This window comes from Schistocerca piceifrons, chromosome 1 (genome assembly GCF_021461385.2).
Source record: "Schistocerca piceifrons isolate TAMUIC-IGC-003096 chromosome 1, iqSchPice1.1, whole genome shotgun sequence".
NCBI lineage: Eukaryota > Metazoa > Arthropoda > Insecta > Orthoptera > Acrididae > Schistocerca > Schistocerca piceifrons.
This window is the reverse complement of record NC_060138.1, coordinates 402,928,482-402,955,444: the sequence shown is the minus strand read 5'-3', so window position 1 is coordinate 402,955,444 and position 26,963 is coordinate 402,928,482. Positions and strand designations below refer to the sequence as shown.

The following is a 26,963-nucleotide window of genomic DNA, read 5'->3' as shown; positions in this document are numbered from 1 at the left end:
CAGCGAAAAATAGACAGGTCCAAAAATGAGAGGTGTAGAAAGCTAAAATGGAGTGAAGACTGGAGTAGTTACTGTGAAGAAATACTGAGATGGAAAGAATTAACGTAAACTAAGGCCAGGTGGGTGACGAGAACTGAGGACATGTTGTAGCGCTAGTTACCACCTGCTGAGTTCTGAGAAACTGGTGTGTTGGGGAAGAATCCAGATGCCGCTTGTGGTGAAACAGGCACTGATGTTACGACTGTCATGTTGTCGAGCATGCTCTGCAACAGCATATTGTGTGTTGCTTGTATACATTCTTTGCCTATGGCCATTCATCCTGATTGATAATGGGTGGTAGTCATGCCAATATAAAAGACTCCAAACAGTGTTTAATAACAGTTTATATATGACATATCATTTCATAAGTGGTTCCACCTTTGACAGTATGTTTTTCCAGTTACAGGGCTGGTATAGGTGGTGGTAGGAGGGTGCATAGGGCAAGTCCTGCAGCAGGGATGGCCACAAAGATAGGAGCCATAGGATAGGGAGATAGGTGCAGAAGGAGCGTAGGGCCTCACAAGGATATTGTGGAAATTGGGAAGCCGACAATGTAGCAGGCAAAATCTCAGACAGGATGGATCTAATTTCAGGACATAGTTCTGATTAATACATTCAAGGCCAGGATAATACTGAGTATACAAGTGACATGCTCCAAAGTTGTTGTTTTTTTGGAGGGATCAGCAGTACTAGGATTGGATGTGATGGTCTGGAAAATCCGCATTTGAACTGGGCTGGCATTGTAATTACATCTAGTGAAGGCTGAGGTGAGAATAGTGGTGTATTGCTTTAAAAAGTCTGCATCCGAACAAATACGTTTGCTTCGAATGTCAAGGCTGTATGGGAGGGAACGTTTGACATGGAAAGGACGGCACTGTTGTTTGTTAGTAGGTTTAATGTGGACAGAAGTGTGTAGCTGGCCTTCAGTGAGGATAAGATCAACATCAAGGAAAGTGGCATGGGATTCGGTATAGGACTGTGTGGAATTAAATTAGGTTAAATTTCACATGGTCCTATTACGAATACCATGCCACTTTCCGTGATGTTTACTAACAAACAATCATACTTACATTCTGACAGTTGCCATCCTTTCCATGTCAAATGTTCCCTCCCTTACAGGTTGGCATTCTAGGCAAATATATTTGTTCGGGTGCAGACTCTTTACAGCAGTACTCCACCATTTTTACCTCAGCCTTCACTGGATGTAATTACAATGCCAGCCTAGTCCAAAGGCAGATTTCCGAGGCCATCACATCCAGTCCCTCCAAAACACAACTTTGGAGCTCACTACTTGTCACTCAGTATTATCCTAGTCTTAAATGTGTTAATCAGCTACTTTGACAAGACCATGACCTCCTAAAATGATGCCCTGGAATGAGATCCATTCTGTCTGAGATTTTGCCCTCCACACTTGGAATAGCTTATTGTCGCCCTCAAAAGCTCCGCAATATCCTTGTGAGACCCTATACTCTGCTGCACCCATCTCCCTACCCTATGGCTCCTACACTTGTGACGGGCTCCCCTGTAAGACTTGCCCTATGCACCCTCGTACCTATACCAGCACTGTAACTGGCAAAACATTTACTATCAAAGGGAAATCCACCTGTGAAATGACATGTCGTATATCAGTCAAGATGAATGGCCATAGGCAGAGGGTGTATACCAACAATACACAATATCCTGTTGAAGAGCATGCTCTACAAAATGATAGTCATGACCCCGCAGCCTATATCACCACAAGTGACATTTGGAGTCTTCCCCAAGACGTCTGCCCCCGGTAGCTGAGTGGTCAGCGCGACAGACTGTCAATCCTAAGGGTCCGGGTTCGATTCCCGGCTGGGTCGGGGATTTTCTCCGCCCAGGGGCTGGGTGTTGTGTTGTCCTAATCTTCATCATTTCATCCCCATCGATGCGCAAGTCACCAAAGTGGCGTCAAATCGAAAGACTTGCACCAGGCGAGCGGTCTACCCGACCGGAGGCCATCCTCACACATCATTCCCTCCCCCCCCCCCTCCCCCCCCCACCACCACCACCACCACCACGGCACCATTTTCTCAGAACTCCACAGATGGGAACTAGTGCTGCAACATGTCCCCTCGGTCTTGCCACCCACTTGTCCTTAATCAATGTTAGTTCTTTCCATCTCAGGATTTCTTCACAGTAACTACTCCTTTCTTCACTCCACTTTAGTTTTCTACATCTTTAACTTTCTGACCTGTCTATTGTTCGCTGTCCACTTCCCATCTCTGTTACATTGAATGCACTTAGCTTTTCACTCTTTTCTCATGCACAATGTTTTAGTAGTAGTATCTTCCTTGCATATTACCCTGTCTTCCACTTTTAAGCTCTCAGGTTTTCAAATCTTATCCAGTGCAGTCCCCAACAGTCCATCTTTCTTTCTCATCCCATACACTAAGTCTCCACTGACCCGGAGTTCTGGATGACTTTTCCGAACAGTACCCCTTTCCCAAAACCTCTTCAGTCCTATTCCTTCACCCCTCTTCCTTCCCCTGCAACTCTTCTGCTGGAAGAAGGAGCCATTGGCTCCGAAAGCTTGCTTAAGTTAAACCTTTTTGTGTGTGCATTTTAACGACCTCCTTTGTTACATTCAATTGGATGAATCTTAATTGTAATAAATGTTCAGTAAAAATATTGGCCGACTCTAGTGGTAGCTTTAAAGAAAAAATACTCATCTTGTTTTTTTAAGGATCTCCTTCCATCCGTTGCTTGAATTTCTTCTGTCTAGAAACCAGATTCTCTTGTAGATCTGGAAACCCTATAGGTTGATGTGTTTCTTGATGTAACATAGAACATTAAATCGAAAATAATGTATAGAAAATGAACTTCACTCAACAGCACAATATAACAATTATGATAATATATATTCATATAACAAAAAATTTATCTTTTTGTAGTACAGTAATTTTATGATTTTTTTTAAATCACAGGGGATAATTGTGTTAGCGCGACATATACACTAGATTTCGCTAATCCGGCCCTCAGTAGTCTGGCCTCTCAGTCATCCGGCACACATCCAAAAAACACGTGCACAATGAATTATCGTGCGCAACATTGCGTAGTTAAACAATGCTTTATGTACTGTATTTGAAATTGTAACTTTCTTTACAGTTATAATGATTTCTTCTAAAAGGAAACACATTATGCTAGACCTCAAGCAGGAACTAGAAATTTTAGATAAGTTAAATCGAGATTCTTCGCAGAAAGCCATTGCTGCTGAGTTCAATGTTGGATGAGCAACTGCACAAATCAAAAAAGGTTTTGCTTCACCTCAGTTCCAATAGTTCCGGAACTAGTACAGAAAATTGGAATAGAGATCAACATAAACATCATTTCCGCCCTTTTTATTGCTCATGAAAACCACACATTGCATGTTGTACCACCATACAGCGAGACCTTCAGAGGTGGTGGCCCAGATCGCTGTACACACCGGTACCTCTAACACCCAGTAGTACTTCCTCTCACATTGATGCATGCCTGTATTTGCCAAGGCATACTATCCACAAGTTTATCAGGGCACTGTTGGTCTAGATTGTCCCACTCCTCAACAGCAATTCGGCGTAGATCCCTCAGAGTGGTTGGTGGCTCACATCATCCATAAACAGCCTTTTCAATCTATCCCAGCCATGTTTGATAGGGTTCATGTTTGGCCAACATGCTGGCCACTCTAGTCCAGCGATGTCAGTATCCTGAAGGAAGTCATTCATAAGATGTGCACAATGGGGGTGCGATGATGATTCATCCATGAAGACGAATACCTCCCAATATGCTGCTGATATGGTTGCACTGTCGGTCGGAGGATGGCATTCATGTATCGTACAGTGGTTATGTCGCCTTCCTTGACCCCAGCGGTGTACATCGGCCACACATGATGCCACCCCAAAATAGCAGGGAACCTCCATTTTGCTGCACTCGCTGGACAGTGTGTCTAAGGTGTTCAGCCTGACTGGGTTGCCTCCAAACATGTCTCCAATGATTGTCTGGTTGTGGGCATATGAGACACTCATTGGTGAAAAGAATGTGATGCCAATCCTGAGCGGTCCATTGGGCATGTTGTTGGGCCCGCTGCAAAGATGGACCTCCCCACGGACATCAAGAGTGAAGTCGCATAGCATGCTGCCTATTGTGCACAGTTTGAACTGTAACACGTCGTCTTGTGGCTGCATGGAAAGCATTATTCAACATAGTGGCATTGCTGTCAGAGTCCCTCTGAGCCATCCACTGCAGTAGTAGCCCTCGGGCGACCTGAGTGAGGCATGTCATCGACAGTTCCTGTCTCTCTGTATCTCCTCCATGTCCAAACAGCATCGCTTTGTTTCACTCCGAGATGCCTGGACACTTCCCTTGTTGAGAGCCCTTCCTGGCACAAAGTAACAATGCAGATGTGATCGAACCGCGATATTGACCGTCTAGGCATGGTTGAACTACAGGCAACAAGAGCTGTGTTCCTCTTTCCTGATAGAATGACTGGAACTGATCAGCTGTCGGACCCTCTGCATCTAATAAGCGCTGCTCATGCTTTGTTGTTTACATCTTTGGACTGGTTTAGTGACATCTCTGAACAGTCTGCGATATCCATAGTCAGCGTCTATCTGTTCTGGAAACCAGGGTAATGCAAAACTTTTTTTGATGTGTGTATTTATGACATCAAAAGATAGAAGATGTTATTCGACAGTATTCAACACAAATGGATAGTGAGTTGGGAAAATGGAACGTTATGCAAAAGAGTGAGAATGAAGAACTGGACGTAGCTGTTTTTAGATGGTTCATACGACGATGCAATAAAGGAATTCCAGTCAGTGGCCCGATGATTATAAAAGGAAAAAGCAGCTGCATTTAACAAACAACTTAGGAGTAGTAACTTGTTTCCAGGGAGGTTTGAGTCCTCCCTCGGACATGGGTGTGTGTCTGTCTTCTTTAGCGTTAGTTTAAGTTAAATTAAGTAGTGTGTAAGCTTAGGGACTCATGACCTAGTAGTTTGGTCCCATAAGACCTTACCACAAATTACAAAATTTTCCAGCGAGCGAAGGTTGGCTGTCAAATTGGAAAAACCGACATGGCATTCAGCAGCTGACAGTTACCAGGGAAAGTCGCTCAGCTAATGATAAGGATGCTGATGAGTTTGTAAGCAATATATGGAAGATAATAGAGGAAGAAGATTTAACTGCTGATGCCTTGTATAATGCTGATGAAACAGGACTTTTTTATAAGATGCTTCCATCAAAAACATTTGCTGCCAAGTGCAAGAAGGAAGCTCATGGTTACAAGCAACAGAAACAGCATGTAACATTAATGGCACGTTGTACTGCAAATGGGAGTCATAAACTACCACTTATGGTGACTGGAAAATCCCAACATCCAAGTTGTTTTCAACACAGACATAAATGCTCTACCAGTGCAGTATTGTGCTCAGAAGAAAGCGTGGATGGACAGACAAATATTCTCTTGGTGGTTCGATGAAACGTTTGTACCAGCAGTGAGAAAAGAGGTAAAGTAGAAAAAGCTTCCACTGAAAGCTATCCTTATAATTGACAGTCATCCTTCAGATGTTTCTCTAAAGTCCGATGATATACAAGCACTCTTTCTCCCACCCAATGTGACAGCCCTGATTCAGCCCATGGACCAAGGAATTTTGGAATCAATTAAACGTCAATATCGACATTCACGTCTTGTCTCCTTGCTGAATGAAAGTTAAAACAACTATCGAGACTATGCTGAAGGTGTGGAAAGCAATTAACATACATGATGTTGTTTTCAAAGCAGCCGAAGCATGGAATAAAGTGGAGAGCACTACCATAATGAAGAGCTGGAGAAAATTTTGGCCATCCATTGATGCCAAGTTGGATCCAGTAGTGAGTGACAGCGATTAGCCAGTCAATTTGGAATTATCAATTGCTTTGTACACTGACATGTTCCATAGCCTCCCAGGAGGAGAAGAAATTGATGATGAAGATGTTACTAAGTGGCTGAATGAGGAAAACTGTGATACAGACCAAACTTTAACAGATGAAGAAATAATCAAAAGCATGCAAGAAAGTAATGATGAAAGTGATAAGGAAGAGGACACAGGAGGAGAGAGCATGAAGATTTCTCACACTGCTGGTGCTGAAGCTACCGAGGTCTTCCTGGGGTACATTATTCAACAATCATATACATGCAGTATCAATGTAATGCTCTCAAAGCGGTTGCGTGATAAATAGTGCCAGGGTCACTTATCTTCATTATGACAATTACAAATTAGGGACATGTTTCATAGTGAGTGATACGACTGTGTAATTATGTACAGTATACACTCAAGGGCTAAATTTTCTTTGGAAATTAATATAGTTTTGGATTTAATAAAGTATATCCCCTATGTTTTAAAATTGTATGCTTCGGTTTAATGAAGTACAGTACACTGTATCTACTATGTATTCAAAATAAATGAATAAAATAAATTTCAGATACTCAATAATGTGGCACTTCTGATAATCTGGCACCCATATGTGCCAGGAATGACCGAATTAGCGAGAGTCTAGTGTATTACTATACGGTCGGAGTTTAAGACATTTCAAATAAGATCGAAAAAAGGATGAGATCATAAATTTGAGAATACACATGGTCCAAACAGCTTATTGCATGTTACAGTGTTCTCCTGCTGCTACTTGTTGAGTAGATTTTTTATCTGTCCAATTGCATTATATTGTCAAAAATTGATTATTTTGAATGTTATACATCTATACTCTGCAAGCCAACTATGGTGCGTGGCAGAATGTACCCTCTACTACTACTACTACTACTACTACTACTACTGTTAGTCATTTCCTGCAAATAGAGCGAGGGAAAAACGACTGCCTATATGCCTCCGTATGAGCCCTAATTTGTCGCATCTTATCTTCGTGGCCCTTACACAAAATGTATGTTGGTAGCAATAGAATCATTCGGCAGTCAGCTTCAAATGCTGGTCATCAAATTGTTCGAAACTATCGGTAACAAATCTAGCTGCCCACTTGTTATTGCTTTGATGTCGTCCTTCAATTCAAGCCGGTACAGGTTCCAAACACTCGAGCAGTACTTAAGGTTAGGTTGCACTAATGTCCTGTATGCTGTCTCCTCAACAGATGAATGACACTTTCCCAAAATTCTCCCAATAAACCGAAGTTTTTCCATTCACCTTACCTATCACAATACTCACCTTCTCTTTCCATTTCATATCACTTTGCATCATTACGGCCAGATATATAAACACCATGACTGTGTCAAGCAGCGCACTACTAATGCCATATCCGAACATTACAGGGTTGTTTTTACTATTCATCTGCATTAACTTAAACATTTTTCTATATTCAGAGTTAGCTGCCATTCACCAAACCAACTGGAAATTTTATCTAAGTCATCTCGTATCCTCCTACACTCATTCAGCTTCGACACTTTCCCTTACAACACAGCATTTTCAGCAAACAACTACAGGTTGCTGTCCACCCTGTCTGCCAGATCATTTATGTGTATATAAGATAACAATGGTCCTATCACACTTTTCTGTGGCAATACCATTATCTCTGATGAACACTCGCTGTCAAGGACAACACACAGGATTCTATTATTTAAGAAGACTTCGAGCCACTCACATGTCTGGGAATTTGTTCCGTATGCTCGTACCTTCATTAACAGTCTGCTGTGTCATCTGCTTTCCAGAAATGCAGAAGTATGGAATCTGCCTGTTGGCCTTCATCCAAAATGCACAGTATATTGTGAAAAAAGGGCAAGTTGAGTTTAGCATGAGTGATGCTCTCTAAATCTAAAACAATGCTGATTTGTGGATATAAGCTTCTCAGTTTCAGGGAAAATTTATTATATTCAAACTGAGAATGTGTTCAAGAGTTCTACAGCAAACAGATTTTAGAGACCATTGGTCTGTAATTTTGTGGGCCCACAGTTGGAAGTTGCCAATCTTTGCACCACTTTGAAACCATATCAAGGCCCTACTGAATATTTGTGCAGTTTTTTTCAGTCAGCACTTCATTATAAATAACCACATTATGTGTGAAAAGTCTGAGAATGAATCAGATATAAACAGTAATTTTTTTTCACAAGTTTATTTAAGGTTCAGAAAAATTCATGCACACAAACTTATTTTTCTATGTAGTCACCTGAATGGGAAACACTTGGGCAATTTCTCGATTTTGTTTTCGTACAATGAACGTGACTGTGACAGCAGCCAGTTGCACATGAATGCTTCAACAGTGCGATCGTCATCAAGTCTTTGTACTCCCTTAGTGGTTCAAATTCATGAAAATGGCAGGTCGATAAGTCTGAACTGAACTGTAGGGAATATGTTGTGGTGTGGTCCAGAACAATTCCCGAATTTTTTTTTGTTGAGTCCTGGCAGCTGTATGGGGTCAAACATTGTCACGAAGCATAGTCACATCCCAGATTGGAGAAGGGCTCCTTTTCTAAAGATGTAAACATTTTATTCAGTCCAAATGTTTGCGGTAGTATGCAGCATTCACGGTACAACATTGGTAGATAAAACTGATGAGAACAACTTTAAAATAAAAAAAAAACTCTTGGAACCTTCCGCATGCAGAAATGCTTTTTGGCTTTGACAGGTGCAGATTCGCACTTTTTGTGCCATTCCATGCTGTTGTTTTTCTATTCTGGGGTGAAATGGTGCATCCACGCATCACGGGCCACAATGTGGTCCAAAAAGTGTTCCTCTTCAGTTCGGTAGCGTATCAGTAGCCATTTGCTTACCTCAAGATGATGAAATTTGTGCTCTGCAATAAGGCACCCACCTTGCAGATACTTTCCAAAATCCCAAGTTGTCAGTAATGATGGCCTGCGCACTACCATAGCTTATGCCAACCTCAGTTGCAATTTCAGCAAATGTTGTTCAGTGATTGTCTTCAAGAAGGCTAACAGTGCAACTATTCTCCTCAGTCATGCTGTCCCTCAGGCGATGTCAGTGAGCTGAGTTCTCAACTTTCCTCATCGTTGTACATATTGTGTGTGCCATGCATACTCTTGTGTTTTTCAGGGTGTTGTCCACAATCTGTGCTGCAAGAATTTTCAAAATTTTAAGCCCTCTGTTGTGAGAAACTTGAACACAAGGTGGAATCCAAAATTTTCGGGACTGGTGCTGCCATCTGGAAATTAGTAGTAGTAGGTTTTTGCACCGCTAGGTGGCGAGAGCTGCATATCTGATGAGTCAGTGTGCGGAGTGGCATTCAGCTGAGAGGACGTGTTGCATGTCCACAGCGATTTCCGTAATACTCTATGTTTGGTTTGTGGCGATTTTATGATGGATTTGTGAACAGAACAGTTTGTGTGTATCACACACACTGTTTGCATCTTGGGAAAAGTGCTACGGAAACCCTTTCAGTGATTCAACATGTGTTTGGGGAACAGAGCATGAGCCGTATGCTTGTGTTTCAGTGGCATGCTTTCAGGGCCGGCCATACAGACGTCGAAGATGTTGCTCACACTGGAAGGCCCGTTAGCTGCACAACACCAGACATTGTTGCCAAACTTCAACAGTTTGATCGTGCGGATCGACGTGTAACCATTCAAGACCTTGTGAATGAAGTGGGTATTGGTTATGGGACATATCAATGAATGTTGACTGATGAATTGGGCATGCATTGTGTTGCCAAAAAATTTGTGGCAAGGATCTTGACTGCCGATCAGAAGGCGCAGCGTGTTGAAGTGTGCATGGACCTTCGTCAGACCGCATCTGATGATCCAACCTTCTTGTCATGGGTTATCACCGGCGACAAGAGCTAGATTTACAGTTATGACCCAGAGACAAAGCAACGATCATCCCAGTGGAAGAGACCGGGCTCTCCAAGTCCCAAAAAAGCGAGACAGGTGAAGAGCATGATCATCGTTTTCTTTGATAACAAGGGAATTGTATACAAAGAATTCATCCCACCCAACCAAACAGTGAATGCCGTGTACTTCTGTGACATTGTGCGACGGCTCCGTGAAAACGTGCAGCGACAACGGCCCGAACTTTGGCGTCAAGGGGACTGGCTGCTGCATCACGACAACCCACCCTGTCACACATCCTTGCACACCAGGACCTTTTTGACAAAAAACAACATGGTGGTTGTACCTCACCCACCATCCTCGCCAGATTTGGCACCTTGCGACTTCACGCTATTCCCAAAACTGAAACTCAAGTTGAAAGGCCATCAGTTCAACACTCTAGAGAGGATTCAAGAAGCATCGGTGGCGGTGATAAACACCCTCAAAGAACAGGACTTCCAGAGAACATTTCACAAGTGGGAGAAGTGCTGGGACCAGTGTGTACATGCAGATGGCAACTACTTCGAGGGTGATGGTGACCATTAGTCTAAAGGTAAGGTTTTCAACAGATGGCAGCACCAGTCCTGAAAATTTTGGATAGCACCTCGTATAATGTATTGTGCAACAGAATGATGCTACCTCTTGCCCTGACATCATCATTGACATCATCATTCTGAGTAAAGAAATGGTTTGACTGCTTTCTAGCTGTGGAGTACACTCACTGGGAATGAAAACAGAACTGAGCAGAAATTGTAACATTCTCTGCTTACAAAAAGATGGATAAAAGAAATATTCCAGTTTTATTTGAGGCACCTCCGTACATTGTCTGCTGGATCATTAACATGAACAACCACGGTACTTCTACGTATGTCAGTTCATTCTCCATCCAAGATAACCTGCTTCATCCTTCATACCAAGAATTGTTTAATCCAGCCACAAATTTTGTTTGATAGCCCATGTGATCATACTGTGATTAATAGGCAGAAGTGTGAATCAAATGCTTCACAGAAGTCAAGAAATGCTGTACAGGGTGTACGTAAAGTCCGGGAACACTTTCAATTCTTTATTGCACAAGAACCAACATTGTACGGATGTCATATGTATTGCATTTTGCAGAGAAACTCTGAAAGTTTGTTTTTTTAATACAAAAATTCGATATGCAAACCATGAGTGACCCGGCCGATGTCAATACGGTAATTGAATTCTTGCCACATTATTCACTTAATTTACACTGGGACGTCCGCTTCTCTTTGCCGGGCACAAGCAACCCGTTGTAATGAATTTGTTCTGCCAGTGGTAAATGGCTTTCCTTGTTGGTTGTTTCTTACCATACTTGGTTCTAAACATCCATTGAATAGCTGTAGCACATTTGTTTTTGTCGAACTCCAATGCAGAAAGCTCGCTCCACACTCGCCATGTTTGCGACTAGCGCTGACTGTCGGCAAATTACCAAACTAAGCTGTTGGCAGTACACGTGGAAGGAAAAAAAAAACCTTACAGGGTTTCTCTTCAAAATGACATGTTTATGGTATCTGTACAATGTTTGGTTCTTATGAAATAAATAAATGAAAGTGTTCCCGGACTTTATGTATATCCTGTATTTACCTAGCTGGATCAGGATACCATGTGGGAAAAGTGTGTTTTTGGTTTCACATGATCAGTGATTTCGAAATCCATGCTCGTTGGCATGGAGCCGTTAATTCTGTTTGAGATATCTCATTATACTTGAGCCCAGAATACATTCTAATATTCTACAAGGAAACAATATCAAGGATATCATTTGGTGGATTTGTGGATCCCTTCTGCTACCATTCTTGTATCTGGGTGTGACGTGTTTGTTCTTCCAAATACTGGACACAGCTTTTTCAGGGGTGTACTATATATTTATCTGCAACAAGAAATGCATGTCTAAAAACAGAAAACTAGAAACACTGTACCTCAATGTGCACCACCGGAATGTTTGTATCCACATGAATGCTTAATGATGAACTATAAGCAGGACAGAGTAGACAGATTTTTAGAAAAATAGTGGATGCAGTACAATCTATGTGTGGTTGAAAAGTGAGAAGCAACACAGAGATCTATGAAAATATACAGAAAATATCAGAAGTAATGGCAAAGCGAAAGTTAATCATCTTTGGACACCTCTTCTGAAAGATCAAGAACAGTATAATGATACTAATATTCCTTTGTTTCTGGGAAAAGAAATCAACAGCATCATGACTTACAGATATAAAACAAAAATTTAATTTTGAATAGATCATGTAATTATTGACTGAATTAAAAAAATTAATGCCATAATCCACTCAGTAAGAGGTATAATCTTATGTTAAAAGCTTAACACAATAAGATGAGTATTAGAATTACATACTGTATGTTTGTCTTGAGGCAGTGTTAACTGATGGTAAGCAAATACTCAGACTTCATTCATTCGGTATTTGTTGAGAATGAGAGCATGTAGTGATTCCCAACAAATTTTACACATAATTTTGAACGTTTTCAAAACTTTTTCTTATTGACATCCCCCCAAAAATCATGAGAGGACAAAGTTTCACCTACTACTTTTTCGCTTTGTAGAATAAAACAACAGCACCAGACATGATGTTTTAATTTATGACTTCTTTATTACTAGCTAAATTTGCAACACAATTTGCAGACAGTATCCACATATACCATTGAACGAACCTGCAAAATTATATCACTGTACAAGAGACAATTCAGAAGATATGACATCATAAACATTGAGATGCACTTAAAACTGTGTTTGCTTAAAATGGTCCACAAATTACGCAGACTCTGTTCAACCAGTATTTGATAATAAGAGCATTTAGCAACTTCTAACAAATTTTAAGCATAATGTTAAACCTTTCCTAAGCTATTTTCACTTGCATGCTTTAAGTCAAATATCTAACACATCAACACATTTGTATAAGTAATCGGACGATTGAAGCTGTTTTATATATGAGATTTGATTTTGGGATTTACTCGCACGTTCGCTTTGTGTATGTGTGTGTGTGTGCGCGTGCGTGTTTGTGCAACACATTTTCTTCCCATTATGAATTGCCACATTACAACCCCCACTCCCCCCCTCCCCGCCGCCCCCTCCCCCCTCCACCCTCCAGTGTGTCTCAGTGATCCCTTTCACTATTGGCATGGGGGTACAAAGGGATTTGCACATTCTACAAAAATAGCCAAATTGCCAGTCTAAAATTAGAAACTATATAAAATGTGTTGACTTTTCAGTTAGCATTACACAACTATATAAATTATTTCTTTCTATCTTTAGGAAGTGACACCAGCTGAAGACCTCACTTATGACATGAATTTACCGAAGCCATCTCCTGCACTGCAAGAGTTTGCCAAGGAGACAGTGACTCGTGTATTTCGTCGCCATGGAGCTGTCTGTGTACCGACTCCTCTTCTAATGCCACGTGATAACTCTTTGCTTCCAGCAGACACAGGTGTACAGCTTATGACACATTCAGGAGGTGTTGTGTCTTTGCCTCACAATCTCAGAGTTCCGTTTGCTCGTTATGTTGCATGGAATGGAATATCAACCCTCAAGCGATATGCTATTGACAGAGTATATCGAGAGAAGAAAGTTTTTGGCTTTCATCCTAGAGAGCTTTACGAATGTGCAGTGGATATTGTTACACCAAACCCAGGTTGGTTTCCAGTGAATATGCGAGGCATGTATGATGGTTTTGGTATAAATAGAAGTTTAATACCTTAATATAACACATATACAGATGTTGGGAAACTTTCTATAGAGGCACATAACATAATGTTAAATTTCACCGCCACGAATATGAGAAGGAATTGTTGGTGAATGATAGTTAATGCATGATTGCTGCTACATCCTAAAGCCCTTCCTCTACATACATTTGATGAATAGAAGTATTTGGTGCCCACTTTAGAAGATAACTTGTGTCCATAACTGGTACTTTCCATGGATGGAAACTGCTCACACAGCTTTTTATTGTGAGTTAGCTTTGGAGTGCTGACTTTTGGAATCTTTGTCGTTATTGGACAGTCTTTGGCGATGGAAGAGTTGACGTGGAGGATGGACACGTTGGGTTTGTGAACTGGAATTGAAAGAAGGGGTCTACCAGACATTGGTCATTACTTTGGAATTAAATCCAGGCAAGTGACCTTCTAAGCTAATTTACAAGGGACTATGCTTTGTTTATAAGTAATTCTGCAAAAAGAAACCACCATTCTGAGCTGATTATCACCATCTACACAACAAGGGTCTATGCTTCGTTTATAAGTAATTCTGCAAAAAGAAACCACCATTTTGAGCTGATTATCACCATCTACTTTTGATGAAGAGTACATATTTGAGAGACACATTAACGATTGTAACTCTTATCTGTGAGCTATCGCAGATGTCTATGAGATAGTTGAACTGTCACATCAGCAACAGTTCAACATCAGTGATTCAGCACATTTTATCAGACACAAGTGTAATATCTACAGAACACTCTGTCTTGTGTTTGAGGATGTGCCGTTGATAATAAATGTTCTATTCTAGACTCTCCATCTATTTCCAGACAAGTTGATAGGAGCATTTCTGTTGTTTGTGTAAGAAATGAACTCCCGAAGTTGTCTAAATTACTTTCCTGTATCCTTTCAGAAAATGGAACATGGGCTTCTAAAATCTAGAAGTATTGTTATCTGTGTTTATGTGTTGGTGTTTACTGTACTAACAGTTGTGCCTTATGGAGAAAAGTACTGGGCACTTCATCTGTCTCTTTATTAAAGAGAGTAAATTGTAGAATATTTTGCTCACATCTCTTGGCCTGCTTGCTATTTGCTCAGTTATCACTCATGAAATGTTATAATTCTCCTGTAAAATTGTAGGATGTTCCATATAATTTCCATTAAGTTCCATTTAACTTCGTTACGCGAGCCATAGATCATAATAACTAGAAACATCAGTATCAGTTGATGTGGCAAACTGAGTCAATTTTCCAAAACATTGCTGTATGCTGTGCACATTAATATGACTTGACATGTGAAGTTTTGTGTATTTATCAATCTTGAAAGATTTCTTACAGTTACAAAGCTTAGGCACACTTGCTGAGTTATGAGATATAAAAATTTCCCATTTGGTATAGCAGGCACTTAGACCTCATGAGTAAATACTGTGTAGTATCTCAGCAATTGGATGTTGGTCACCTCCAGGGCCAGACTGTTTGTGTGTAATCATTCATCCTGCCAGTTTACTGGTAGCCTGTGTGTGCACTAACATAACATTTTTTCAGGTACCAACACAGCCGAGGCTGAATTGCTTGCAATTGTATGGGAGGTGGTGACAGAGTTCCCTAATTTACGGGATAAGAATTGCTCATTTCGTCTCAGTCATACACTACTTCTGAAAGCAATTCTTTTACATTGTGGAATTGAAGAAGAAAAGCATGCAGATGTTAGCAGTATCTTGAGTGAAGCCAAGGTAGGTGTCATATATTTGTCAGTATCTAAATCAAACAATTCAGTTCTTCATCCCAGATTAATTTTCCTTCTTGATAGCTTTTACATGGCTTAGAAAAAAAGAAAAATAACAACAAATGTACATAAAGAACTAATACTTCATACTCGTGTGCACATTATGTAACATTGGTGTTCTGTTTAGGGGCTAAATCTGAAAGAGGGAGCAATTAGACAAAAACTATAATAAAAAAGGGTAGAATGGTAGAGATTTGTGGGTAGAATAGCTGAAAGTAATGTGCAAGCATTGCCTGTGTTATTGCATGTAAAAATACCCTGTTTCAATGTGACTATCCCCCCCCCCCCCCCCCCCCCCCCCCTCCGATCTGATAACTGTGCTTAAAAGCAACATACTCTGAAACTCAAAGAAAAAAAGAGGAAGAAGGAGGGGAGAGAAGAAAGAAATCAACAACAGAGCTTGTAGAAGCTTGCAGCAGTATTTTAATGTACTGTAGTGCATTTAAACTTTGAAAGTGAATGATGGGAAAGAAAGTGGCAGTGATGCACCAGTACCAGCAGCCTACAAAGTCGCTCACAGTATAGTGATGAGTGTCAGTTCATTTTCTGTGGCGGCTCTTGTGAAATCAAGTACAGTAATAGTTGCAGAATGTTTAATTCCAAGGAAGTTGCAGGCAATTTGCAGGAGTTTGTCTTCCAAAGCAAACACTGTGTTGTTGAACCCTGGACAAGGCAGCAGATTTAGAGTGGCACCTCAGGAGCAAATGCATCAGAGCTTCATTGCTTATTTGCTCACATTTGATGAAAGCGTAGACATACATGATTCTGCTCGGCATTGAATATTTGGATGCTTTAGTAAAATAAGTGGGCCCTGTTTATATTCTGAGATTGAAGAAAAATGCACTTGTGTGTGGGGGTTTTTTTTCTGGGATATTCAGGGAAACTGGACTACATTATACATTTTCTTTACTATTTTTTGGGCAAGTACTTCAAATTGACATCATAGCCAAACAATAATGTAACCAACTTTGTTACCAGTGCTGGAGCAACTGTTCATTCAGATTCATCTTCTTACATTGGATTCAGGTAGAATACATGATACCCAGAGGATTTATAAGAAACAATTTTGGATACATCATCGTAGGTTCTGACACATTTGAGATCAGAGTGCAACCAATCTTCCTTCTAGCAGAGTTACATTCTATGCAGAGCCTCTTAATTTGTAACCATTTTACTTGTTGTATATTGGTAGCCTGCTTTCTGTAAATGGGAAGCTCTTTAATCCACCAGGTAAGTGACACAAAGTCATTTATCTGCATTCTCTGCACCTCAAATCACTTACGGCACCATTTTCGTACATTGTTCTGACACTTGAATGTCATACATTGTTCCGACACTTGAATGTCATGTTTGTACCATGCTTTCTCAGTGACAGTGAAAACCAAGGAATTTACAAGAGCATGTCATTTATGTGAAATAATGTGGATTTTGCTAACTAGATAACATACTGCCATAGCTGTTTCATAATTTCTGTTTTGTCTCCAACAATTATCAGAATATGTTACAATATCCTTCATTCCATTATTCAGGTTTGCACATCAGCATCAGATTATGCATGTCCCCAGTTTAAACTTACCCGTTTCATTCCATAAAAGAGTCTTGCTTTCCTGCTCCCAATGTTATTAATTCCAAGATTAAACCATGTAATTTGCTTGCAGTAGTAGGCTAAGACATTATTTCCAGAGAAGCTTCATTCTTTGAATTCTGAGATTCACACTTCCTGCCTGTGCCCTCTGCAGATGCAGCTCATGATAATTTTTCATTGTTTCCGTTTGTCCTCCCTTTCCAGTCTGGTTATCAATTTTAAATTTACTTGAAAATCAGGTTACTTCTACAGACTGATGCCTTGAACCATAGCGTAAATCCTGCTCAGTGTTCTGCCTCTACTGTGTTTGGAACAGCTTCGCTGCTTGATTCCATGGTTTGTTAAGTTGAAAACATTGTCCATGTCAGTTTCTTTTGTAGCCAGATTTTTATGGTCTCTTTGTATACAGTTCCAGAAGGGATAGATACTTTCCAAAATTTTTGTGTATTGATACCTCGTTTTATGATTGCTTTTTGACAATTTTCAGTATTGTCGTAATGTAAAGTATATTTGGACAAACCATTCACATGGCTGAAGAAAGATGCACTGAATATAAACAGTGCCCTGACCACCAGCAAGATGAAATTAGGAATTGCTGAATATTTTATAAAGACAAACTATAAAAATTAGATGTGAATACAAAAAAAATTATGAAAGCCACATCTCTCTCTTAGGACTATGCATATAACAGGGCATCAAAATCTAGCTGCAAAAGAATGATTTTAGACTTATCGCATATTTGCATATCAAACTTTTCATTGAAACATTGTATGTAGGTCCATTCCTTAATGGGCTGCAAGTCTTAAGACAGATCATTTCAATATGATGCGTTATTTTATAGCGGAGTTGCTGAGTCGCGATAGGCACAAGAAAAAGATTCACACAATTATAGCTTTCGGCCATTAAGGCCTTTGTCAGTAGTACACACACACACACACACACACACACACACACAAAATCGCGCGCGCAAACGCAAATGCAACTTGCACACACGTCTGCAGTATCAGAGACCTGAAATCACACTGTGAGCAGCAGCACCAGTGCATGATGGGAGTGGCGACTGGGTGGGGGTAAGGCGGAGGCTGGGGCAGGGAGGGGGAGGGATAGTATAGTGGGAGTGGCGGACAGTGAAGTGTTGCAGTTTAGACAGAGGGTAGGAGAGAAGGCGCAGAGGGGGGAGGGGGTAAATAATGGAAAGGAGAGAAATTAAAAGACTGGGTGTGGCGGTGAAATGATGGCTGTGTAGTTCTGGAATGGGAACAGGGAGGGGACTGGATGGGTGAGGATAGTGACTAACGAAGGTTGAGGCCAGGAGGGTGACGGGAACATAGGATGTATTGCAGGGAAAGTTCCCATTTGCACAATTCAGAAAAGCTGGTGTTGGTGGGAAGGATCCAAATGGCACAGGCTGTGAAGCAGTCATTGGGATGAGGGATATCATGTTTGGCAGCATGTTCAGCAACAAGGTGATTCACTTGTTTTTTGGCCACAGTTTGTCAGTGGCCGTTCATGTGGACAGACAGCTTGTTGGTTGTCATGCCTACGTAGAATGCAGCACAGTGGTTGCAGCTTAGCTTGTAAATCACATGACTGGTTTCACAGGTAGCCCTGCCTTTGATGGGATAGGTGATGTTAGTGACCAGACTGGAGTAGGTGGTGGTAGGGAGATGTATGGGACAGGTCTTGCATCTAGGTCTATTACAGGGGTATGAGCCATGAGGTAAGGGATTGGGAACAGGGGTTGTGTAAGGATGGACGAGTATATGGTGTAGGTGCAGTGAACGGCGGAATACCACAGTAGGAGGGGTGGGAACGATAGTGGACAGGATATTTCTCATTTCAGGGCACGACGAGAAGTAATCAAAACCCTGACAGAGAATGTAATTCAGTTGCTCCAGTCCCAGATGGCACTGAGTTATGAGGGTAACGCTCCTCTGTGGCCGGACTGTGGGACTTTGGGAGGTGGTGGGAGACTGGAAAGATAAGGCATGGGAGATTTGTTTTTGCACAGGGATGGGAGGATAATTACGGTCAGTGAAGGCTTCAGTGAGACCCTCGGTATATTTTGAGAGGGACTGCTCGTCACTGCAGACGCAGTGACCACGGGTGGCTAGGCTGTACGGAAGGGACTTCTTGGTATGGAATGGGTGGCAGCTGTCAAAGTGGAGGTATTGCTGGTGGTTAGTAAGTTTGATATGGGCGGAGGTACTGATATAGACATTTCTGAGGTGAAGGTGAACATCTAGGAAGGTGGCTTGTTGGTTTGAGTAGGACCAGGTGAAGCAAATGGGGGAGAAATTAGTGAGGTTCTGGAGGAATGTGAATAAGGTGTCCTCACCTTCAATCCAGATAGCAAAGATGTCATAAATGAATCTGAACCAAGTGAGGGGTTTAGGATTATGTGTTTTAGGAAGGATTCCTCAGATGGCCCATGAATAGGTTAGCATAGGATGGTGCCATGCGGGTGCCCATAGCCGTACCGCGGATTTGTTTGTAGGTAATGTCTTCAAAGGAGAAGTAATTGTTGGTGAGGATATAGTTGGTCATGGAGTCTAGGAAGGAGGTTGTTGGTTTGGAATCCACAGGGCATCTGGAGAGGTAATGTTCAATAGCAGTAAGGTCATGGGCATGAGGAATGTTAGTGTACAGGGAGGTGGCATCAATAGTGGATATTCCATTGTTTGATGTGTTATTTTGTATTCCACTTCAGTAAATTTCAGAAAAAAAAGTTTTATTTTGTTTTCCACTCTACTCATAATTTCGCTTAATACATGGATTATCCAATAATATAATGCATTGTGGTGTTTACTTATTTTTATTATTTCCAGAACCACTGCAAATATGAAACTCCTAATCACAGTCCGCCATATTCAACACTCATTGGACATTCCCCATTATATTATTAAACAGTGAGTTATTTTTTTTTTTAAATACCCAAAGTTGTTAACAAATGGTGAGGGAAATACACATTCCAGGATGTGGCCCACTGTTTTCACTGACAAGAAACAGTGACTGATTGGACACTGTTCAGTTTTTTATTCAAGCAACCATTTATGCATGGTGTTGATAAGAGCTGGAAGTAGCAGAAGAGCTTCCTGATTTCTTGATTATGCCACCAACGCTGGATATTAATGACGCTGTTTGTGAATTAGTGAACAGTATGAATTTGCTGTGGGAGACAATCCGTTCTGTAGCTGCAGATAATACACAATACGTGGTCATACATCACCAAATCCTTGTTCATTTATGAAATTAACTGAAAAGTGTATTCAGGACAGATGGTTTGACTGGTCATGTGTTTATTTATGAAGAGGCATTGTGTACTGAAACAGTGTAACTCTGTCAAGCAATGAAAGCTGTGATGAAGTGTGTAAATTTTGTGTGATGTCATTGAGTAAATAACCATCAGTTTAAAGGATTCCTAAAAGCTATGGAACCAGGGTGCATGGACATAGCTCACCACAGCACAATTTATTGGATTAGACACAGAAAAGTTCTTGTTGTTTTCTTTGGTATTTGTGAGAAAATATATCTCATTTCCTCAGTATGAAATAGCTGAAAGGTTTAGAATGGATATTAGACCTAGTGTTCACAGCAACATAACTGTGCACCTGGACAACTTTACTTAGTTGCCACAGGGTAAAGAGAAGCTAACAATTGACATGCACAAAACCAATCTCAAATATGTGTGTGTTTTAAAGGCAAATGAGAATGGCAATTTCATTTTCTTCCATCACCTGGCTGCTTTATAATTACTTGAAAATGCTAGTTTCAGTGATAATAAAGCAAAGATGAACCAGTTCATCTCAAGATTCCAAGAGATGATTGGTTCAGAAATGGAAACGAAATTATTCACTATGTCTGTCCTTGTTTCGCCTGATAGTTTAGTGCCAACAACCCAGTTAGAAGTGATATATTTGCAGAATTTAACTTTTCTCAAAAACAAATACTACAATATACTGAATTTGTCATGGTGATGGTATCATTCATTATTAAAAAAATAAGTTTTTCCCAAGCTGTTCGAAATTGCAACTCGGACTATGTGCAAGTTTTATTCTAAATACTTTTGTGGGCTGTTTTAGTTTGCCACAAAAAGAATAAAAACCAAATGGAGGTATTTTCTTCAAACCAGTATAATGATGGTCATCCTCCCCAGTAACACCATAAACCCCTTGACACCTGATTTTTCCACTCTTGGTCTGAAAAAATGTCTCAGAATACCGTGAAACATATAACATGTTTCTTAACAGACCTGTTTATAATGGATTATCTCTACTTCTTATTTCTTTGACATAGCATAACGCTACAAGTATGTTGTTGATTATGTAAGGCAGTTGCCAGATTGCAAGGAAGGCAAAGATGTGTGGGAGCTCATTCCTCAGCATGAGCATCAGTGCCTGCAGCACATATGTGTGTGTGGGTGGGTGCGTGCGCATGCAATTCGCATTCTAAGTAATAAGCAAAGAAATCTTATAGAGGTGGTCAATTTTTCAAATTCTGTATTATTAATTTGGCTGACAGCACCCGTAAAAAGAAAATCCAAGATTTTCACAGTCTGTTCTTGTTGCTTCAGAATCTACATCCACATCTATACATAGCAAACATCCATGAGCTGCATGGCAGAGGGCATGTCCCATTGTACTAGTTATCAGGGTTTCTTGCTGTTCAGTAAATGTATGGAATGAAAGAAGAATGATTGTTGAATGCCTCTGTGCATGCAGTAATTATTATACTCTTACCCTCATGATTCCTATCTGAGCGATACATAGGGGGTTGTAATATATTCCCAGAGTAATCATTTAAAGCCGGTTCTAGAAACTTTGTTAATTGACTTTCTCGAGATAGTTTACGTCTGTCTTCAAGAGTCTTTCAATTCAGTACTGTCAATATCTTTGTGACTTTCTCCCATGTCCCATGGATTAAACAAACCTGTGACCATTTGTGCTGCCCTTCTCTGTATACTTTCAATATCCCCTGTTAGTTCTATCTGGTACGGGTTCAACAAATTTCAGAAATTTTCTACAACAATCACACAAATGATTTGTAAGCAATCTCCTTTATAGATTAATTGTGCTTCCCCAGAATTCTCATCAATAAACTGAAGTCTACCACCTACTTTACCTGCAACTGAATGTATGTGATCATTCCGTTTCATACCCCTACAAGGTGTTACAACCAGGTATTTGTATGAGTTGGCCAGTTCCAAAAGTGCCTCATTGATATTATAGTCATAGGATACTAACTTTTTGTTTTGTTTTGTGAAGTGCAAAATTTTATATTTCGAACATTTAAAAAAAGTTGCCAATCTCTGCACCACTGTGAAATATTATCAAGGTTTGATTGAATATTTCTGCAGCTCCTTTCAGATAGTAGTTCATCATAATAGATAACTGCATCATCTGCAAAAAGCCTGATTTTACTATTAATATTTTCTGCAAGGTCATTAATATACAACATGAACAGCAAGGGTCCCAACACACTTCTCTGGGGTGCACCAAAAATTACTTCTACATCTGATGATGACTCTTCATCCGAGGTAACAGGCTGTGTCCTCCCTACCAAAAAGTCCTCAATCTAGTCACAAATTTCACTTGATACTCCATATGACCATATTTTTGACAGTAAGTGTAGGTGTGGCTCTGAGTGAAATGCTTTTCAGAAATAAAGAAATACAGCATCTACTTGATTGCCTTAATCCAGAGATTCCAGTATGTAGTGAGAAAAGTGCAACTTGGGTTTCACATGATCAAAGTTTTCAAAATCCATGCGTTCTGTACAAGATATCGCATTATGTTTGAGCTCAGAATATGTTCTAAGATTTTACAACAAATTGATATCAAGGTTACTAGATGGTAATTTTGTGAAGCATTCTACTACCCTTCTTGTACATGGGTGTGACCTATGCCTTTTTCCAAGAACTGAGCATGGTTTTCTTTTCGTGGGATCCGCAATAGATTATTGTTAGAAGAGGAGCTAACTCAACTGCAAATTCAGTGTAGAATCTGACTGGGATTCCATCAAGCCCTGGAGCTTTCATCAATTTTAGCAATTTCAGCTGTTTCTCAACACCATTGACACTAATACTAATTTCATTCATCTTTTCAGTGATATGAGGATTGAATTAGGGCAATTCTCCTGGGTTTTTCTCTGTAAAGGAACATTTGAAAATGGAATTAAGCATTTCAGTTTTTGGATTGTTACCTTCAATTTCATCCTGACTCATTCACTAGGGACTGGACACTAACTCTGGTGCCCGGACAGCCTTTACGATGACCAGAATTTCTTTGGAATCTGTGAAAGATCACTTGACAATATTCTGCTACGGTAGTCATTGAAGTCATCACACATTGGCAATCTCTGTTTCTTTAGAACTTTTTCCAGTGATTCCCTCTTGTTATTAACTAATCTACTGGGTACATATCTGCCCAGTGTATGGTCAATTATTCTTTTAAACTTGAGCCAGAGTACCTCTACATGCATCTGCCCTGTGCTGAAAGTTTCAAGTTCCTCATTGAGATACAACACTTCTGATTTTATATCTAGTCTACTGAACATTTATATCTTTCTGCTTGTTTCAGTTATCCTTTGTACTTTGGTAATCATTGCTGCCACAACCACATCATGATCACTGATAACCAGTTTCGGTGTGGGCATCCTCAAAGCCATCGGGTCTATTTGTTGCCATTAGATTCAATATATTTCCATCATGAGTAGGGTTCCTATATGTTCTAGGTAGTTTTCAGAGAAGGTATTTAGTAAAGTTTCACAGGATCTCTTAATCACACCCACCACTAGCAAAACTAAGTTTCCCAGTTAATTGTTGGATGATCAAAGTCTCCACTGATAATTACAGTATGATGAGGAACTTACATACAAGTGGACTGATGTTCTCTTTTAAGTATTTGGTTACATCAGCAGATGAATTTGGTGTATGATAGAAGGATCCAATTATCATTTCATTCCCATCACTGCTACTGGGTCTTGCCCGAACAGTCTCACACTCAACTTCAATTTCTACCTCAATGGATTTGAGTTTCTTGTCTAATATGACAAATACACCATCTCCATTTTCCATTTGTCTGTCCTTTTGACATACACATAAATTTTCCCCAAAAATATCACTGCTTTCAATTTTAGGTTTCAACCAGCTTTCTGTGTGTAGTATTACGTGAGTTCACTGCTTTCCATGAGTGCTTCAAACTCTGGCACTTTATAGTGAATGCTTTGGCAATTTACCATTAGGATTTTAATACTCTTGCCTGTGAGAGGCATTTCTTTTGACCTTACATGATACTTCTAGGTTTCCTACAGCTATTGCTACCTGGATTGGATGGATGGTCATCTAAACGAAAAAAACCCTTGTGCCCACAACATTCAGCTTTCCTTTACAGACTTTAATGAATGCATCTAGCATATCTGTTCAGAATGCATTTCTTGGTCCACACACATATACACACATTATTTTGAAGTTCTACTAATTTACGCACCATACATTACTTTAAATTTACTATAAATTTCTAGTTTCTTTTGAATGCTTCATTCATTCTCATTTGAACATTTTATTCCACATTGATTTATTTGTAGACGTAAGCAAATGATTATACTTTCTATGTGGTAAATAGGTACATGATGTTTTCAAATTTTACTTACAATTTCTTCTGTTCAGGATGAGAAGTATTCCAGATTTCAGCTGCAGACTCGTCTGATTAGCCTGTGCCTTACCGACCAAGCTATTGATTCATTGTTTGCATTTATTGAATCAGAATGCTCTATCGAAAAACTGGCAGTGAATTTCCGTAGCATTACCCGAAGGAAAGGCGAAGCTGCTACCCTTGCAAAGCAAGCCATTAGAGAACTTGAGATGATTGTTAGCCACACTGAAGCTCTTGGTGTAAAGGTGAGTTTATGCTGCACCTGTAAATAAGTATGTTATACTGTAAATTGTGTAGTTATTGTTTGGAAGAGGGTGATTAATTTTTTTAAATAATAACACAAAATGGCTTTCTCAGTACTTCACAAATGAAAACATTGTCCATTTTAGGTTGTATGCTAAAGTGCTTTATTTAATGTGTGCAATTCACTGATTTTGACATTGCGTCGTTTTCAAGCACATTTTGATCACAGAAATTCAGTATTTATGACCACCTGAATAATGGTAGTTAAAGTAGACCTATATTCTGAGCGCAATTCAGTAGCGTGTACTGGCTCCCATAGTGATGAGGAAAATGTGGATTGTGTAAGTTTTTCAGCCTTTCAATATGCCTCAGATGTCATTTGAAGCTTACATTACATACATTGTGTCACTTTGTGGTGAGAAGTGTTGTCAGAATGGGAAGTTAAATGCTGAATTGGTGTACCCCAAGACTACTGTCTTTTGAACATTCAGGCTCTTCTGTGAGACACAAAACATTGAATATCTGTCCCGTAGTGGCCACCCATAGTTAACATCATCAACTGATGATCACTACATATAAGTTATGGCTCATAGACTTGCCAAGGAGAATGTGACAGAAATGGGAGGTGAGGAGGACCTGGAATGGAACCTAAAATCAGTGGCATCAGGTTTTCTTCTCTGGCAAATGCTGGATTTGTCCAGTGCCTGATAATCGTTGTAAATGAGTGTGGAAGTGGCCAGTTACTAATACACATTTCAGGTGTGCATTCCGACAGTCTCAGCAGGGAAATGAGTTTGTCATGTTTTGGGCATGTATCATTTGCGTACAGGTATATATGTCCAACGCCTCTCATCACTATGGATGTTACCTTGAGGGTTCTCCAATTTCTTGTCTAGTTCTAAAGCCGAAATTTCAGTGACAGGGTTTATCCTTCAAGGCAGTAATGCACAGGCTTACCACCCTTATCTTGTGAACTCTTTCAGTCGAGCTAATGAAATGGCCTGCAGTACCTACTGAATCCATCTGAGAACGCTTGGGGCCAGTTGAAACTTGTAATACACTGTCACAGGAACCATCACACAGTGTGAACTCAGGAGGGCCGCTAACAAAGATTGGGACATGCTTCATCAGCCATATTGACAAAATTCCAATAAGGCACAGGGTGGAATAGGGAGGTAATAATGAGTGTGTTACCTGGTAGCAGATTTTGATTTCATAGCTGTGCAAAGATTTAAACTGCAGACTGTCCTTATTTTAGGTATTGTTTTGTTTGTAATTCATAGTATATATATATATAATATATCTGCTTGTGTCTGTATGTGTGGATGGATATGTGCGAGTGTATACCTGTCCTTTTTTCCCCCTAAGGTAAGTCTTTCCGCTCCCGGGATTGGAATGACTCCTTACCCTCTCCCTTAAAACCCACTTCCTTTCGTCTTCCCCTCTCCTTCCCTCTTTCCTGATGAAGCAACAGTTTGTTGCGAAAGCTTGAATTTTGTGTGTATGTTTGTGTTTGTTTGTGTGTCTATCGACCTGCCAGCGCTTTTGTTCGGTAAGTCACCTCATCTTTGGTTTTATACTTATATATAAAGATGATGTGACTTACCAAATGAAAGTGCTGGCAGGTCGACAGACACACAAACATACACACAAAATTCAAGCTTTCGCACCAAACTGTTGCCTCTTCAGGAAAGAGGGAAGGAGAGGGAAAGACGAAAGGAAGTGGGTTTTAAGGGAGAGGGTAAGGAGTCATTCCAATCCCGGGAGCGGAAAGACTTACCTTAGGGGGGAGAAAGGACGGGTATACACTCGCACACACACACATATCCATCCACACATATACAGACACAAGCAGACATATTTAAAGACAAAGAGTTTGGGCAGAGATGTCAGTCGAGGCAGAAGTGCAGAGGCAAAGATGTTGTTGAATGACAGGTGAGGTATGAGTGGCGGCAACTTGAAATTAGCGGAGATTGAGGCCTGGTGGATAACGGGAAGAGAGGATATATTGAAGAGCAAGTTCCCATCTCTGGAGTTCGGATAGGTTGGTGTTAATGGGAAGTATCCAGATAACCCGGATGGTGTAACACTGTGCCAAGATGTGCTGGCCGTGCACCAAGGCATGTTTAGCC

At 40.4% G+C, this 26,963-nt stretch overlaps 1 protein-coding gene across 1 annotated transcript in view; it reads left to right on the top strand.

The window, feature by feature from the left end:
- LOC124788618 (eIF-2-alpha kinase GCN2) overlaps positions 1-26,963 on the top strand; it is a 312,712-nt gene that overhangs the window by 232,168 nt on the left and 53,581 nt on the right. Inside the window, exons 20-22 of the mRNA XM_047255891.1 lie at positions 13,130-13,508; positions 15,111-15,298; positions 24,603-24,833. Of these exons, the coding sequence (XP_047111847.1) occupies positions 13,130-13,508; positions 15,111-15,298; positions 24,603-24,833 (798 nt within the window). The remainder of the gene's footprint in view (positions 1-13,129; positions 13,509-15,110; positions 15,299-24,602; positions 24,834-26,963) is intronic.